The 17,940-nt window shown below is 45.5% G+C and overlaps 1 protein-coding gene and 1 long non-coding RNA gene across 18 annotated transcripts in view; one reads left to right on the forward strand and one right to left on the reverse strand.

The window, feature by feature from the left end:
• The window catches only part of PIGZ (phosphatidylinositol glycan anchor biosynthesis class Z (Gwada blood group)), a 28,025-nt gene extending 11,831 nt beyond the window's left edge, over nucleotides 1–16,194 (forward strand). For 4 of the 17 annotated variants that reach the window (XM_081571506.1, XM_081571505.1, XM_081571500.1 and 1 more), the window contains 5 exons: nucleotides 5,302–5,586; nucleotides 11,159–11,274; nucleotides 11,577–11,784; nucleotides 14,315–15,891; nucleotides 15,970–16,194. In XM_081571506.1, the coding sequence (XP_081427632.1) occupies nucleotides 11,661–11,784; nucleotides 14,315–15,891 (1,701 nt within the window). In that variant the 5' untranslated portion in view covers nucleotides 5,302–5,586; nucleotides 11,159–11,274; nucleotides 11,577–11,660 and the 3' untranslated portion in view covers nucleotides 15,970–16,194. Of the gene's footprint in view, nucleotides 1–5,298; nucleotides 5,587–7,185; nucleotides 11,080–11,158; nucleotides 11,275–11,576; nucleotides 11,785–14,314 lie in introns of all 17 variants that reach the window. The other 13 variants (XM_081571498.1, XM_081571502.1, XM_081571496.1 and 10 more) reach the window with 7 other exon arrangements.
• LOC145538816 (uncharacterized) lies at nucleotides 1,460–16,246 on the reverse strand. Its single transcript, XR_014077260.1, has 7 exons — nucleotides 16,178–16,246; nucleotides 14,542–15,018; nucleotides 14,298–14,429; nucleotides 6,105–6,924; nucleotides 5,625–5,718; nucleotides 4,810–4,932; nucleotides 1,460–1,783 (listed from the first exon to the last, which is right to left on the reverse strand). It is a non-coding gene; the product is annotated as an uncharacterized LOC145538816 (long non-coding RNA).
• Nucleotides 16,247–17,940: the final 1,694 nt, after the last annotated feature.

Here is a 17,940-nt window from a genome sequence, read left to right on the forward strand (position 1 = left end):
TGTGGTATGCGGGATCTTCCTGAATCAGGAATCAAACCCATGTCTCCTGCATTGGCAGGCAGATTCTTTAGCAATGAGCCATCAGGAAAGCCCCAAAGGAAAATATTTAAAGGAGAAAAACTTACTAGAAATAAAAAAATGACTGTATAATGATAAAATATTCAATTTTCCAGTAAGTATAACAATTTTAAGCTTCTATAAAACTAATTCTATAGCTTGAAAAATGAGCTGAAATGACAAAATTACATGGAAAATTTGGCAAGATCACCATCTCATGAGCTATTTCAACACACACTTTCTGTGATATGCAGAATAATCAGTGAAAATCATTAAGGACATAAAAGATTTGAGCAACACAGTTAACAAGCATGTAGAACTCTATATTAAATAACTACAGAACATATGGTGTTTTGAAGCATCTGTGGAATATCTACAAAAACGGACCATTAAAAATTAAATGCTGTGGGGTGAGGGCATGCATGAATAGGCAGAGCACAGTTTTTTTTTTTTTTTTTTTTTTTGAAGTTTATTTGGCTGCACCAGGTCTTAATTGTGGCATATGGGATCTTCAGTTGCAGCATGTGGGATCTAGTTCCCTGACCAGGGGTCGAACCTGGGCCCCCTGCACTGGGAGTGTAACCTCTTTGCCGCTGGACCACCAGGGAAGTTCCCCAGAGCACAGTTTTTTTTAGGGCAGTGAGAATACTCTATTTAATACTATAATGGTAGATACATGTCATTAAACATTTGTCCAAACCTGTAGAACGTACAACACGGAGAGTAAACAGTATGGAAACTTAGACTTTGAATGATATGATGGGTGGATGTAGGTTCATCAGTTTTAACAAATGTACTACTCTGGTGAGGGATAATAGGAGAGGCTATGCATTTATAGGGGTTGGGTGTACATGGGAAACCTCAATACCTTCTTCTCAATTTGCAGTGAACCTAAAACTGCTGTTGAAAAATTAAATAAAGTCTGGGGATTTCCCTGGTGATCCAGTGGCTAAGACTCTGTGCTCCCAATGTAGAGGGCCCAAGTTCAATCCCTGGTCATGGAACTAGATCCCACATGCCACAACTAAGACCCAGTGCAGCCAAATAAATAAATAAATATTATAAAATAAATAAAAATAAAGTCCTAATCAAAAAATCAAATGCTTCAACCATAAGCTGTTAGTGAAGAAGAAATTACAATGGAATTAGAAAATATTTAGAATCAAAAGCTGATGAAAATATTATATAACAAAACATGTGGGATGCAGTTAATATAGTATTTAGAGAAAATGTATAACCATAAATATTTCTCATAAGAAAATAAGCTCAAAAATGAATGAGCTCAAAAGTCTCAAAATTAATGAGCTAAGTGTCCATATCAAAATAATACCGCAAAAAGTAAAAGGGAGATAAAACTAAATATAGGAAAAAATTAATTTAAAAAAGGTGAACAAGCCAGAAGTTGATTTTTCAAAAATATTCATCACGTTGACAAAATTCTAGTGAAAATGATTAAGAGATAAAAAAGGAAGGCACAGATAATATTAGGAATAGCACAACCAGGAAAGGATATTTGTCATGCAACAAATATAAAAATATATATAAAGAATTCCTATACATGGTAAGAAGAAGACAGCCAATGGTTCAAAAGGAATTCCATAGAAGGAACACCTTTTCACAAATATTTGAAAAGGTGTTGAGGACTTCCCTAGTGGTCCGGTGACTAGGACTCTGCTTTTCCGCTTCAGTGGGCACATGCTCGATCCCTGGTCAGGGAACTAAGATCCTGTGTAGCCAAAAAAGGAAAGGTTAGTAATCAGGGAAATACATGCAAATACCTACAAGATTCACAAAATCAAACATCAGACAATACAAAGTATAAATGAGCATACGAAACCGGGGCTCTCCACTATCTCCTAAGCGGTAGTGACTTTTGGGAAACAGTTAGCCTTGTTTGATGAAGCTAAAAATGTGCATACCCATATGTATCTTTTGTCTAAAACATTAGATTTTTTCTTAATCTTACTGAAAACATTATCTCTTTTCTGAATTCTTTCTTCCTTTACATCTTCATTTCAATATAAAATTTATCCTTCTTATTTTCTCATGATAATGAAATTTGACTTTTTTTCAGTGGAGATTTAGCCCCTCATCTAGTTGATCTTAAACATTTTAGTGTCAAGATTGTATTAAAAATATACTGAGGACTCCCAAAGAGCTTTTTATGTGAGGTGTAGCTATTGCTATTTACCATATTAGAAATTAAAACTGACAAATTTTTTGAAGACAAAGTATGCATACCCTATGACTCAGAGATTCCAATTCTAGGTATGTACTTCAGAGAACTCTTGAATAAGAATCTTATAGCAGTGTTATTAAGAATAAAAAAGAAAAAGCTTGTAAACCCCTGGCAATAACCTAGCTAGTAAATAACAGTAGAAGGGTAGGTAAGCTTTAGTATATTCACCAGTGGAATACATATAGCAATGAAAGGAACTGCAGCTACAGAGAACAACCTGGTGAATACCATTATCAAATGTTGAATAAAAAAAAACAAGTCATCAGTGAGTTACATAAAGAATTACCTCATTAATCTAAAATTCAAACACAGTTATAAACACTGAATTATTTACAGTGTTATGGTCAGTTTTTTTGTGTCCACTTGGCTAGGCTAGAGTTCCTAGTTATTCAATCAAACACTAAGTGTTGCTGTGAAGGTATTTTATAGATGCATAAAAGCCCATAATCAGTTGATTTTAAGTAAGGGGGATTATTCCAATAATAATCTGTGTAGACCTGATGCAATCAGTTGAAAGGCCTTCAGAGCAGAACCAAAGTTTTCCTGAGTAAGAAGAAACTCTCCACAGTGGACTGCAGCTTCAACTTCTGCCCAAAAGTTGCAGCCTGCCTTTCCTAACGGCCTGCCCTCAGACTTGCCTGGCTAGCCCCACAAATGCATAAGCGAGTTCATTGCGATAAATCTTAAGACTGGTCTCCTGCTGATTCTCTTTCTCTGGTTGAACTTTGATTTTTGGATTTTGGTACTGGAGGTGGTTCTGGAGGAATAGATTTTTTTTTTTAATTTATTTATTTGGTTACATTGGGTCTTAGTTGTGGCAGAGGGGATCTTTTCAGTTCAGTTCAGTCACTCAGTCATGTTCAATTCTTTGTGACCCCCATGGACTGCTGCATGCCAGGCTTCCTTGTCCATCATCAGCTCCCGGAGCTTGCTCAAACTCATGTCCAACGGGTTGGTGATGCCATCCAACCATCTCATCCTCTGTCGTCCCCTTCTCCTCCTGCCCCCAATCTTTCCCAGCATCAGGGTCTTTTCAAATGAGTCAGTTCTTTATATCAAGTTGCCAAAGTATTGGAGCTTCACCTTAAGCATCAGACCTTCCAATGAATATTCAGGGTTGATTTCCTTTAGGATTGACTGGTTTGATCTCCTTGCAGTCCAAGGGACTCGCAAGAGTCTTCTCCAACACCACAGTTCAAAGCATCAATTCTTTGGCGCTCAGCCTTCTTTATGGTCCAACTCTCACATCCATACATGACTACCAGAAAAAACCATAGCTTTGACTATGCAGAGCTTTGTCAGTAAAGTATTGTCTCTGCTTTTTAATACGCTGTCTAAGTTTGTCATTTGTTATAACTTTTCTTCCAAAGAGCAAGCATCTTTTAATTTCATGTCTGCATTCACCATCTGCAGTGATGTTGGGGCCCCCAAAAATAAAGTCTGTCACTGTTTCCATTGTTTTCCCATCTATTTGCCATGAAGTGATGGGACCGGATACCGGGATGTGAACTCAGAGTTGCAGCATGTGGGATTTAGTTTCCACCAGGAAATTACCCTAGAGGAACAGGATCTTAAGGATGAATTCTCTGAATACATCCTGGATTTTCTGGAACTGGATCTGTAGTCTGATTAGAGTTCAAGGCACTAATGACTCTATTTCACGTGGTAAAGAGGGTACTGGTAGTCCATGGAGGGATGATATTAGAGACATGAAAAATATTGTTGTTGGATACTCCAGGCAAGGTTTTGAGTGATGTTCAAACATTTTAGTTAAACTAAATAGTGTGATGAGAGTGCCTGGTAGTTTCTAACTGTGCTGGACACAGTGGGAAAAGAAAAGGAGGAGCTCATGACTTCAAATTCCCAGCTCCAGATCCTCATAAAATGACCCCCAAACTTGCTGAAAAACAAACCCAGTATCTCACCCAGTGAGTGGCTGAGTTGCAAGGCAAATTAAATTCTCAGTCTCAATGGTATCTACTGTTAAAAGGAGGGCATTGACTGGGAAGAGATGGGATACTGTATGTTGAAATGAGAACAAATTGGAAGACCCTGACAGAGATGGGGATGTTGAGTCCCTGAATTCTGATGAGACTATTTGACCAGTACTAATGCATCGGAGGGGATTAACTCTGGATTGAAAACTGTAATGGCCTCCCTGAAGCAGCTCCTTTGCAAGACGGTGCTGTTCCTCCTCAGGACCCTCCCCCACCACTCCCTTTGCTTCTAGATCTATCATTAGACTCAAGTCCCAGCACGTCCCTAAAGGTGAGGTACAAAGTGTAACCCACAGGGAGGTGTGCTCTACACCAAAGGCTGCACGATTTTCCCAGTTTAGCAGACAGACGGCCGGGGAATATATAATTTAATGTCAGAGTGGAGTCACTATGCAAGACCTGCTCCCCAGCCCCAGAAGGGGCAGAGGACACACGTTTCACCAGCAAAGGAATGACGTCCCTCCCACCCCTGCAGCCTCACCCCACCAAGGCAAGCAGAGAAGGGCCATGACTCACCTTTACCAGTACTTTTCCAGTTCCTCTGATCAGACCAGTGTGTCATGTGCCGAGCCCTGAACCAATCAATGTGGCCAGTGGGATGGCAAATGTTATTTGACTTAAACCTTTCAGGATCTATACCTGGGTTTGGGGATGGAATTAAATGTCAAGCCACAGAGCTGAAAAGAGGTGATAGAGGGTGAGGAGTGCAAGTTCTGAATGTGAATTCTAAGTGCTATTATCTGGAAGGGGGAGTAGATGGTGAGCATTAAACAGGATGAATTTCCTGTCACTGCAGAAGGAAAACAGTACAGACTCAGGACCCAGGCTTGTTCTGTAACTCCTCACAGCAGAGCAGGGCAGTCTGGTTTCTGTGCTCCCAGTCAGCCTAATGGATTTGGTATTTTAATCTAATCATTGGTAAAATTTCTTTACTTAGAGAAAAGCTTCAAACCCATGCTAAATGTATCTTGACAATTGGACTAAACCGAATCCTGTTTATTTTAGCAGTCAATAGAAGTGTTGGAGGAGACCATGGAGAGCATGTGACCCACGAGCTGGACTCTGGCCACTGCAGGCCCCTAACCCCCTCCCCATCCTTGGAAATGCGTGTTCTGCTTGCCTTCCTCACACCAGAAGCTGCCCAAGGACAGAACTCTGAGATAGTCCTGTGGTGCTGAGACCGTGTGGACAGTGTACATAACGGAGCCCAGTTCAGTCCTCTGTATAAACTTTAGGATTCTGGCAGGCGGTGTGTGGAGGTCTGTTGTCCTGCAGCCACCCAAGACAAGCCTGGTAAGTAGGTTCTCTTGCTTCTTAAACCTGCCACCTACCAATCTGCAGTGGTCTACCTCTTTCTTCTGGTCTTCCCTGGTGGCTCAGCTGATAAAGAATCCTCCTGCAATGTGAGAGACCAGGATTTGATCCCTGGGTTGGGAAGATCCCGTGGAGAAGGAAATGGCAAGGCACTCCAGTATTCTGGCCTGGAGAATTCCATGGACTGTATAGTCCATGGGGTTGCAAAGAGTTGGAAATGACTGAGCAACTTTCACTTCATTTCACTTCACCTCTTTCTTCAGGCTTTCGAGGCCCCTCACCTATGGGGCATTTCAGAAGATCCTAAGGACACTGTGAACTAACGCCTAGGTGTCTGGAGCAGCTTGGATTTATTATTTGTGCATGCATGCTCAGTTGTTTCCAACTCTTTGTGGCCCCATGGACTGTAGCCCACAAGGCTCCTCTGTCCATAGAACTTTCAAAGCAAGAATACTGGAGTGGGTTGCCATTTGCTACTCCAAGGGAATCTTCCCAACCCAGGGATTGAACCGACATCTCTTGCATATCCTGCATTGGCAGGTGGAGTCTGTACCACTGACCACCATGCATCAGCTCTCAAATCTCCCTCAACTCTATGAGCTTAATATTATCATCTGACTTGCTCAATGAGGAGTCTGAGGTTAGGGATATAGGCAGCTTGTCCAAGGCAACAAGCTACCTAAGGGCAGAGTTGGGATCTTAGCCAGGCCTGCAGGACTGCAGAGTTTGTTCTCTATGATGGATATTGTGCTTCTCCCCTACCCCTGTCTCCACCACAAGTCCCTGCACTGTCCTGCAGTATCATACTGGCTGTTAGTGGGAAAAAAAATACTAATTAAACCTTTGCATCCCAGTACTAAGTTTGACCTCATCTTCTATCTGAAAGATATCTGACTTCCCTGGTGGCTCAGATGGTAAAATGTCTGCCTACAATGTGGGAGACCGGGGTTCGATCTCTGGGCCAGGAATATCCTCTGGAAAAGGAAATGGCAACCCACTCCAGTACTCTTGCCTGGAAAATCCCATGGACAGAGGAGCCTGGTAGGCTACAGTCCATAGGGTTGCAAAGAGTCGGACATGACTGAGCGATTAAACTTTCTTTCTTTTCTATCTGAAAATTCTAAAAGTCAGGATATTCACTGGCTCTGGAAAAACAGTCTGTACGATTCAGTTGTAAAGTTTGAGCCGAGGCCCCAAAACTTATCTTTTAAGCTCTGTGAGGTTTTAATATCAGGAGGCTCCTGGTTGGCATCTGCCAGATTCCTGTTCTGTTGCTTCACCTTGCCTTGTCTCCTCTGTTGTGACTTGATATCACACCTGTGAACAATAGCTGTTTAAGTTCAAGCTTTAAAATATTGAAGCCAGGGAGCAGTTACCATATGTATTTCTGGAGGAGTAACCAACACGTTGTCAGACCTGTTTTTCTGTTCACCAGTGATGATACACTCTGCCTCCAGCAGAGGCGTGGGTTGGCAGTGGCCTGCTGCAGGGTTGGGGCATTAAGTGCTGCAGTGCATGCATGGGACCTTTTGAAAGAGGTCACCATTATCTCATTACCCCCATCCTGTTTGGTTTCAGGTCAAACAACAGGAAGGGAACAGAGCCCTGTCCATCAACAGAAAATTGGATTATGAGCATGGCCCCACCCATCAGAACAAAACCCAGTTTCCCCCACTGTCAGTCTAGCCCATCAGGAAGCTTCCATAAGCCTCTTATCCTTATCTTTCAGAGGACAGACAGAATGAAAACCACAAACACAGAAAACTAATCAAACTGATCACATGGACCACAGCCTTGTCTAGCTCAATGAAACTCTGAGCCATGCCACGTAGGGCCATCCAAGACAGACGGGTCAAGGTGGAGAGTTCTGCCAAAATGTGGTCCACTGGAAAAGGGCATGGCAAACCACTTCAATATTCTTACCTTGAGAACCCCATGAACAGTATGAAAAGGCAAAAAGATAGGACACTGAAAGATGAACTCCCCAGGTTGGTAGGTGCCCAATATGGTACTGGAGAAGATAACTTCTCCAAACTGGAGAAATAATTCCAGAAAGAATGCAGAGACAGAGCCAAAGAGAAAACAATGCCAAGTTATGGATGTGACTGGTGATGGAAGTAAAGTCCAATGCTGTAAAGAACAATATTGCATAGGAACCTGGAATGTTAGGTCCATGAATCAAGGTAAATTAGAAGTGGTCAAACAGGAGATGGCAAGAATGAACATCAACATTTTAGGAATCAGTGAATTAAAATGGACTAGAATGGGCGAATTTAATCCAGGTGACCATTATATCTACTACTGTGGGCAAGAATCCCTTAGAAGGAATGGAATAGCCCTCACAGTCAACAAAAGAGTCCAAAATGTAGTACTTGGATGCAATCTCGAAAACGACAGAACAATCTCTGTTCATTTCCAAGGCAAACCATTCAATATCACAGTAATCCAAGTCTATGCCCCAACCAGTAATGCTGAAGAAGCTGAAGTTGAATGGTTCTGTGAAGACCTACAAGACCTTCTAGAACTAACACCCAAAAAAGATGTCCTTTTCATTAAAAGGGACTGGAATGCAAAAGTAGGAAGTCAAGAGATACCTGGAGTAACAGGCAAATTTGGCCTTGCAGTACAAAATGAAGCAGGGCAAAGGCTAATAGAGTTTTGCCAAGGGAACACACTGATCATAGCAAACACTGTCTTTCAACAAAACTAGAGAAGACTCTACACATGGACATCACCAGATGGCCAACACTGAAATCAGATTGACTATATTCTTTGCAGCCAAAGATGGAGAAGCTCTATACAGTCAGCAAAAACAAGACCAGGAGCTGACTGTGGCTCAGATTATGAAATCCTTATTGCCAAATTCAGACTTAAATTGAAGAAAGTAGGGAAAACCACTAGACCATTCAGGTATGACCTAAATCAAATCCCTTATGATTATACAGTGGAAGTGACAAATAGATTGATGGAATGAGATCTGATAGAGTTCCTGAAGAACTATGGACATACAGTGTTCATGACATTGTACAGGAGGCAGTGATCAAGGCCATCCCCAAGAAAAAGAAATGCAAAAAGGCAAAATGGTTGTTTGAGGAGGCCTTACAAATAGCTGAGAAAAGAAGAGAAGCTAAAGGCAAAGGAGAAAAGGAAAGATACACCCATTTGAATGCAGTGTTCCAAAGAATAGCAAGGCGAGATAAGAAAGCCTTCCTCAGAGATCAATGCAAAGAAATAGTTAAAATCAATAGAATGGGAAAGACTAGAGATCTCTTCAAGAAAATTAGAGATACCAAGGGAACATTTCATGCAAAGATGGGCACAATAAAGGACAGAAATGGTATGGACCTAACAGAAGCAGAAGATATTAAGAAGAGGTGGCAAGAATACACAGAAGAATGATACAAACATATCTTCATGACCCAGATAACCACCACGATGGTGTGATCACTCAACTAGAGTCAGACATCCTGGAATGCAAAGTGAAGTGGGCCTTAGGAAGCATCACTACAACAAAGCTAGAGGAGGTGATGGAATTCCAGTTGAGCTATTTCAAATCCTAAAAGATGATGCTGTGAAAGTGCTGCACTCAATATGCCAGCAAATTTGGAAAGCTCAACCATGACCACAAGACTGGAAAAGTTCAATTTTCATTCCAATCCCAAAGAAAGGCAATGCCAAAGAATGTTCAAACTACTGCACAATTGCACTCATCTCACATGCTAGCAAAGTAATGCTCAAAATTCTCCAAGCCAGGCTTCAATAATATGTGAACCAAGAACTTTCAGACATTCAAGCTGGATTTAGAAAAAGCAGAGAAACCAGAGATCAAATTGCCAATGTTCGTTGAATCATTGAAAAAGCAAGAGAATTCCAGAAAAACATCTACTTTTGCTTTATTGACTACGCCAAAGCCTTTGACTGTGTGGATCACAACAAACTGTGGAAAATTCTTAAAGAGATGGTAAATTCTTAAACAGACCACCTTACCTGCCTCCTGAGAAATCTGTATGCAAGTCAAGAAGCAACAGTTAGAACTGGACATAGAACAACGGACTGGTTCCAAATTGGGAAAGGAGTATGCCAAGGTGGTGTATTGTCACCCTGTTTATTTAACTTTTATGCAGTGTACATCATGCGAAATGCCAGGCTGGATGAAACAGCTGGAATCAAGATTGATGGGAGAAATATCAATAACCTCAGATATGCAGATTACACCACACTTATGGCAGAAAGTGAAGAAGAACTAAAGAGCCTCTTGATGAAAGTAAAAGAGGAGAGTGAAAAAGATGGCTTAAAACTCAACATTCAAAAAGGGAAGATCATGGCATCCAATCCCATCACTTCATGGCAAATAGATGGGAAAACAAAGAAAACAGTGAGAGACTTTATTTTTGGCTCCAACGTCACTGCAGATGGTGACTGCACCCATGAAATTAAAAGATGCTTGCTCTTTGGAAGAAAAGCTATGGCCAACCTAGATAGCATATTAAAAAGCAGACATTACTTTGCTGACAAAGGTCCGTCTAGTTAAAGCTATGGTTTTTCCAGTAGTCATGTATGGATGTGAGAGTTGAACCATAAAGAAAGCTGAGTGCCAAAGAATTGATGCTTTTTGAACTGTGGTGTTGGAGAAGACTCTTGAGAGTTCCTTGGACTCCAAGGAGATCAAACCAGTCAATCCTAAAGGAAATCAGTCCTGAATATTCATTGGAAGGACTGATGCTAAAGCTGAAACTCCAATACTTCGGCCACCTAACGCAAAGAACTGACTCCTTGGAAAAGACCCTGATGCTGGGAAAGATTGAGGGCAGGAGGAGAAGGGGACGACAGAGGATGAGATGGTTGGATGGCATCACTGACTCATTGGACATGAGTCTGAGCAAGCTCTAAGAGTTGGTGATGGACAGGGAAGCCTGTCGTGCTGCATTCCATGGGGGTCTCAGACAGCCACTGAACTGACTGAAGAAACACATTGTCAGACCTGTTTTTCTGTTCACCTGTGATGATACACTGGTGTTGATGAAAAGGTCCATCGTGCAGTCAACTCAGATTCCCACTGATCTTTGAGTCAAGGGAGTGAGAATCCCCATCAGGAAGAGTCCATTTGGGTTGGTTTAACAAGATACCACAGACTTATAAACAACATAACCTACACTTATGGCTTATTAACAACATAACCTTATTTATCACAGTTCTGGAGGCTGAAAGTCTGAGATTAGGGTTCTGGCATAATGAGGGCCTTCTTCCCAGTTCATAGTCAGCAACTTCTCACTGTGTCCTCACTATGTGGTGGAAGGGGTAAGGGAGCTCTTTTACAAGTGCCTGGTGTCTCTTATAAGAACACTAATCTTATTCATGAGGGCTCCACCCTCATGACCTAAGCAGCTCCTGAAGGCCCCACTTCCTGACACCATTACATCAGAATTTCAACATATAAATTTGGGAAGCACTGTTTCCATTGCCTTCCAAAAGGTAGGTTCCAAGGTGTATGAAATTTGGAGGGAGTAAACTGGAGACAGTGAAGTCAAATGTAGTTCATTTTTTTTTGCAGAGAAATGGGTGGAATCCATTGAAGTTGGTAAGTTTTCAGAACTGTAAGAGCCAGGCTGCCATGCTTGTGAATAGGAGCTGGTGAATGGAGTGGAGCTGGAGACCCAGATTTGGAAGGTACTTTAATCCTACTGGCAAATATTGTATTTAGACACTTAACAAATATGGTTAGCAAATAACCAAGTTACTCAACAGAGGCCTCAGTCTGTAAAATGGAGATAATAAGACTCACTATCTCAGACTGTGGAAAGGATTAAATGAGATATGCATGTAAAGTTCCTGGATTTAGCAGGAGGCACTTAGTAAACAGCAGCTATTATTATTAAGATTTTTATTGTGTATAGACCCATTTTGAGTTTGTTCAGACAAATGAACATATGATTTACATTACAATAACTAACAAATGTTATCCTTGGCAGATGTAGAGCTGTGGAACCAGAATAGCATCTGTAGCAGCTGAAGTCATTCTAGACTCTGGCCCAGTGTCCCTGCAGCAATTTGATATGGAGATGGCAGCCAGGGTGCTGTGGGGCAGCCTTGGCCTGCTCCGCCTGGCATGGTGTCTCCTTCCACAGACAGGCTATGTGCACCCAGATGAGTTCTTCCAGTCTCCCGAGGTCATGGCAGGTAAAGCTCCCCATGTGTCGTTAAGATAAGTTTGTGCAGCAAAGTCTGGTCGAGGAGCTGGCTGGTTATTTAGAGCGTGCATGAATGTTCAATTCTATCTGACTTTGCAACCCCCACCAGGCTCCTCTGTCCATGGAATTTCCCAGGCAAGAATATTGGAGTGGGTGGCCATTTCCTTCTTGAGGGAATCTTCCCAACCCAGGGATCGAACCTGTGTCTCCTGCATTGGCAAGCGGATTCTTTACCAACTGTGCCACCTGGGAAGCCCCTGGATATTCAGTGCAGAGGGAGAAAAATGTCTGTGCAAATGAGCAGTAAATCCACAAGCCTCTCTGGCATAAGAATTTGAGAGTAGGAACTTCACATCTCCTTCCTGAGGGGTGACACCGACCTTCTAAATGTTACCAATGAAATGCCAGCCTCTTTGATGTTTTCCTGCTTATACCAACAGTACAGGTTTTCAGAACGAAAGCTGTTTAGGGCTTCTCAGTGGAAGGATGTCAAAGTTGGGCTTCCCCAGTGGTTGGGGAAGCCTACACAGGGCTGTGAGATAATAATGAAACTTTCCTTCTGTAGGTTCATGTGATGTCTGAGGGCACTCAGACCTAGACTGCTCACTTGTTAGAACTTCGCTTCCAGGTGGTATAGGACATATCATTAAGACAGTTGCCAGAAACCTTGAGGCTTTTCAGATGCTGTGGTCACAAGCCTTCCTCCTCATGGCTCAAGAGGTCTGCTTGAGCTCCAGCCATCAGGTTAAACACCAGGTCTTTTCTACCACCAGAAAAGAGACAGGCATTCCTATTTTCTTTAAGGGCATATTTTGAAAGTCACATACTTGTTGCTCATTTTCATTTTAGTGGTCAGAATATGTCATGTGACCACACCTAGCTGCAAAGAGAAGCTAAAAAATATAGTCTTTATATCTGCCCACATGCCCAGCTAAAGAGACTAAGGATGAAGGAAGAAATGGATATTAAGGAGGTATCAGTCCTTTCTGCCATAGACCTCAACAAGTGGATATGTTTTTAAAGTTGAAAAGTCCAGTTTTATTCGTTTTTTAACCTTATTTATGTCTTGCTGGGTCTTCACTGCTTCACGGGCTTTTCTCTAGTTGTGGTAAGCGGGGGTATTCTTAGTTATGGTGCGAGGGCTTCCCATCGAGGTGACTTCTCTTGTTGCAGAACACAGACTCTATGGTGTGAGGGCTTCAGTAGTTGTGACATGTGGGCTCAATAGTTGCGGCCCACAGGCTTAGTTGCTCCATAGTGTGTGGGATCTTCCTGGATTGGGGATTGAACCCATGTCTCCTGCACTGACAGGCAGATTCTTTACCACTGAGCCACCAGGGAAGCCCAGATCCAGTCTTCTTTTCCACCCCGTTTTAACCTGAGCCAGTAAAAAGCAGCCAGATGATCTGACCCGAGACTTTATTTTTTCCCTTTCACCTTCTGACATAGAGAAAACTGCCAAAAGGCTGGACGAATAAGAGGAGCAGCAAAGAGCCTTAAACAACCTGCAGTGTTATCAAGTGGGAGATGTGGTGAGGCCTGGAGCAAAGATACAGAAATTAAGTTTTTTCCCTTATCCCCACCCAAAGCTCTGTGACAGTGGGGTACAGGGTCACAGACTAGCCCCACACAGCAAGTAATTTTAATTACATGAGTATATTCATTTTAAAAACTAGGAATCCTAGAAAAAACTAGTAACCTTGGACCATAAGCACAGTTGCTCACTCCCTTCCGCACTCTCACACTGCCTGTCCTGGAGGATGATCATGATCACAGAGATGCGTTTTTGACTCTGGAGACTTTAGAGCGCCAAGAAGAGGAATGGAGCGTCCCCCTGCTCCTCCCCACACATGCTGTCCGGGGCACAGTGTCACCTCACTTCCTAGGTGCGGGGCTGCACAGCAGACCATCACAGGCCTAGCAGCTTAACCCTGGAGTTTCACCCCAGCAGTCCCTGCTGCATGGTGGTCTTCCCACTGCTGACCTAGAAGCTCACAGTTCTGTAAATCAGAAGTCCCACCCAGGCTCCCTGCTCAGGGTATCACAAGGTGTGGGCTGGGCTAGTTCTTGTCTGGAAGCTCTGGGGAGATATTTGCTTCCAAGCTCATCCTTGCTGTTGGATAGATTTAGTTTGTTGAGGCTATGAACCAAAGTCCCATTTTCTTGCCTTGTTGTGGGCCAATGGCTGTTTTCCACTCCCAGAGGCCACCCGACCTCCTTGCCAACAACCCCTCCACCTTTAGGCCAGCAGATCCTCTCCCTCTCTGGTGTCTTCTTCAGCACCAGTTGAAGATGACTCTGGTCTGAAGGGCTCCTGTGATTTTTGTCACACCCACCCGGGTGCTCTCCCTGCCTTGGCGCCAGCTGTCCCCCACGACATCACCTAATCTCAGGAGTGGACTCTGTCAGCTTCATAGCCCTAGGGTTGTGTGGGGCACAGACAGTCCTGGGGGCCATGCTGGGGTTTGGTCTATGATGTTCTCAAGCTGGGATCTGGCTCACCTCTCCTCTCTCTGCAGAGGACGTCCTGGGCGTCAAGGGTGCCCGGCCCTGGGAGTTTCACCCCAGCAGCCCCTGCCGCACGGTGGTCTTCCCACTGCTGACCTCTGGCTCTGCCTTCTGGCTCCTCAGGCTCTGGGAAGAGTGGGGGCCATGGCCGGGCACGGTGAGTGGCTACGTGCTGCTGGTGGGGCCCCGACTCCTCCTCACCGCCCTCTCCTTTGCCCTGGACCTGGCCGTGTACCACCTGGCTCCACGCTGGGGGGCAGAGCGCTGGAACGCCCTGCTCCTGCTGTCGGGTTCCTACGTCACCCTGGTCTTCTACACACGGACCTTCTCGAACGCCATCGAGGGACTGCTCTTCGCCTGGCTGCTGGTACTGGTGTCCCCCCGGGTGGCCAGGAGCCGCACACCCAGGAAGCCCGCTCCAGGCCCACGGTGGCATGGCTGGCTTCTTGGGGGCCTCGTGGTGGCTGGCTTATTCAACCGGCCCACCTTTCTGGCCTTTGCTCTGGTCCCCCTCTTCCTCTGGGGCACTTACGGAGCCACAGATCCCAGCTTCAAGTCGCTGACCAAGCAAGCCCTGGTGCTGCTCCCGGGGGCAAGCCTCACTGCAGTGGCATTTGTGGCTGTGGACAGCTGGTACTTCTCCAGTCCATCTAGACCTAGCACCCTTGTCCTTACGCCCGCCAACTTCTTGCACTACAATCTGGATCCGATGAACCTGGCAAGGCATGGCACACATGTGAGGCTCACTCACCTGGCTGTCAATGGCTTTCTGCTCTTTGGGGCGCTGCACGCCCACACCCTGCAGGCCGCGTGGCAGCAGCTGCGGGCCGGCCTGCAGGCCTTTGCCCAGACGGGCTTCCCAAGGACACTGGAAGCCTGGAGCCCATGGCCCAGCCCTAGGTCTCTCCTCCTGCTCATCTACTTTGTGCCCCTCGCCCTGCTGTCTGCCTTTAGCCACCAGGAGGCTCGGTTCCTGATTCCCCTCCTGGTGCCCCTTGTCCTGCTCTGTAGTCTGCAGACCCAGCCAGCCCCCTGCAGGGGCACTCTGGCCCTCTTCAACATCCTGGGTGCCCTCTTCTTCGGCTGTCTGCACCAGGGGGGCCTCGTGCCTGGCCTGGGGCACCTGGAGCGGGTGGTTCATGCCCCTGAGCCCCCACGTGTACCCACCCACTTCACACTCGTCTTCACCCACACCTACATGCCCCCCCGGCACCTCCTGCACCTCCCGCACCTCCCGGGCTTGGGCTTCCCAGTGGACGTGGTGGACATGGGCGGGGCTGAGGACCAGGTCCTGTGCCAAGCCCTGAACAATTTCACTAGACACCCAGACTGCCAAACGGCTGGGGGGCCGTGGCTCTGCCGCCTGTTTGTGGTGACCCCTGGCACCACCGAGCCGGCTGTGAGGAAGTGCCGTTTCCCACTCAAGAGTGAGACGCTCATCTTTCCCCACCTGACCCTGGAGGACCCACCAGCCCTGTCCTCCCTGCTGAGCAGGGCTTGGAGGGACCATCTCAGCCTTCATATCCTGGAGCTGGGGGAGAAGCCTGACAATATGACACACAAGCTGCTGCCCAAGACTCAGCCCTAGGTGAGGTCCCCGTTCCACTCTAAGTGTTGGCTGGACTGGGACAGAGCCCTGATTCTCTTCCTTTCCTTTTCCTTCCAGAATCCCCACCACTGCCTCTCCTGTGCACAGCCTTTGACTGTTCCACTTCCTGGGTAAACTGACATCCACTTCCCCTCAAAAACCAAAGACCTGATCAGTCATGGTCCTGATGCCAAGGTCCCCAAAGAACCTAACATAGTGACACCAAACGTCTATTCCTGCCCTATTCCTTCCGGTCACTGTGATGTTTTAAACAAATAAATCGCACCTGATTGTGAAAGGAGACAGCAATCTCCTAATGACATTCCTGAATGACTTCCCCTAAAGCTTCCAGAATGCCTTACCTCTTGCTGTCATGACAACCCTTTGGCCTCCTAGATACCTGGAAGGAGGCAGTGTAGTGATATTCAAAAGAAGGTAGCTCAGATTCAGGAGGCCTAGTTCGAGTCTCTGGTCTTCTACACAGTGGCTACATGCTCTTAAGAAAGCCCCTTCCCCTCACCCAGCCTGTTTTCCAGCCTGCACAATGGTCTCTGAGGTGTCCGCCAGCTAACACTGTGTTGTTCCTGGGTCTACAGTACAAGTGCCTTCCCAAAGCTCTGTAAGCATAGAAGTGGGTGTGCACTTTGGTACCTGTCTCAATGCTTGGTCATTACCAAAACAAGTAGTTCTGGAATTTTTCTCCTACCCACTCTCCTACTCCCATCCCTGAGAGAGGAGGTGGAAAATTTCTGCATCTCACTAATATTTATTTATCTGACTGTGCTGGGTCTTAGTTGTGGCATGTGAGATCTTTGTCACGTCATGTGGGAACTTCGTGGCAGTGCACGGACTCTAGTTGTGGCTCACAGGCTCCAGAGCACGGGCTCAGTAGTTGCGGTATGTGGGCTTAGTTGTTTTCAGGCATGTGGGATCTTAGTTCCCTGACCAAGGATTGAACCTGTGTCCCCTACACTGCAAGGCAGATTCTTAAGCACTGCACCAACAGGGAAGTCCCTGCATCTCTTCAGGGGTCAGACAGCCCAGATGTTCAGCCCCACAGGAATGGAGACACAGGGCTGGATTCTGGTGGCACTTGAGCACAAAACCTTAAATGTGGTCTGGTCACTCTCCATGTTCAAAGCCTCTGTCTGAAGCCCCTTCACAGGCTCAAGAGCAAACCCCGTGCCAAACCCATACCTGCTGTGTTGGTGGAAGCCATCACACCTGGGCATGCTGCTCCCTGAAACACAGGGCACCTCTGCCCAGTCCACCGGGATTGTGAGGAGCTGTGGCACTCAGCCTGTCCTCATTCTCCCTCCTCACAACCTTGCCGTCTCTGGAGAACCAGAGGTACCCAGGCCTCTGCGAGCAGTGGGCTGGAGGGGCACCTTCCGCCAGCTAGAGCCCTGGGTCATCTTGAAGCTCCACTTCCCACAGGCTGCTGCTGGGGTCCTCATGCCACATTTGCCTCAGGACTTCAGCCCTGATGGAGAGGAATCAGTGGCATGCTGGTAAATGTTTAGCAATCCATTCTCTAGGGGCAAAATAGCCCCTATTTCTGGTGTTTGCCAACTTGTGTGTTGTATATACTCTCACCATGGCTGATTTCAAACTACTAAAATGATGTTACTGAACTTGGGAGATGCCAAGGATCCCTCTCCTGAGCCAGCCTAAGCTAACTGTAGCACACTACCCAGTAGTCCCCTCTTTAAAATTATAGGACCTGTTCATGATAGGTTCATGTTCTTGTGGTTTGTTACTAACTTTGGGTTTCTTTTCCTACCTGTAGCGCTTAGCATCATCTTGGGCACCTGTAAGCACTTACTTACTTTGCAGCCAGAGAGTTTTTTTTGCCTAACAGATAAAAACCAAGTGCTGCCTGGAGGTAACTCAGATTCTAAGGTCCCAGATTCCTCTGGGATTCCTGGGACTTGTTTCTCTCCTTCTCCAGGTAGGTGCACAACCTCAGAATTCCCTGGAGGAGCTGTTAGTGTAGCAGTCCATGTAGATTGTAGTGGTCTGAGTGCTAACAATTTGTTTGTGAAGTGT

Source organism: Giraffa tippelskirchi, chromosome 2 (assembly GCF_054371585.1).
Source record: "Giraffa tippelskirchi isolate mGirTip1 chromosome 2, T2T-mGirTip1v1.2.pri, whole genome shotgun sequence".
Taxonomy (NCBI): domain Eukaryota; kingdom Metazoa; phylum Chordata; class Mammalia; order Artiodactyla; family Giraffidae; genus Giraffa; species Giraffa tippelskirchi.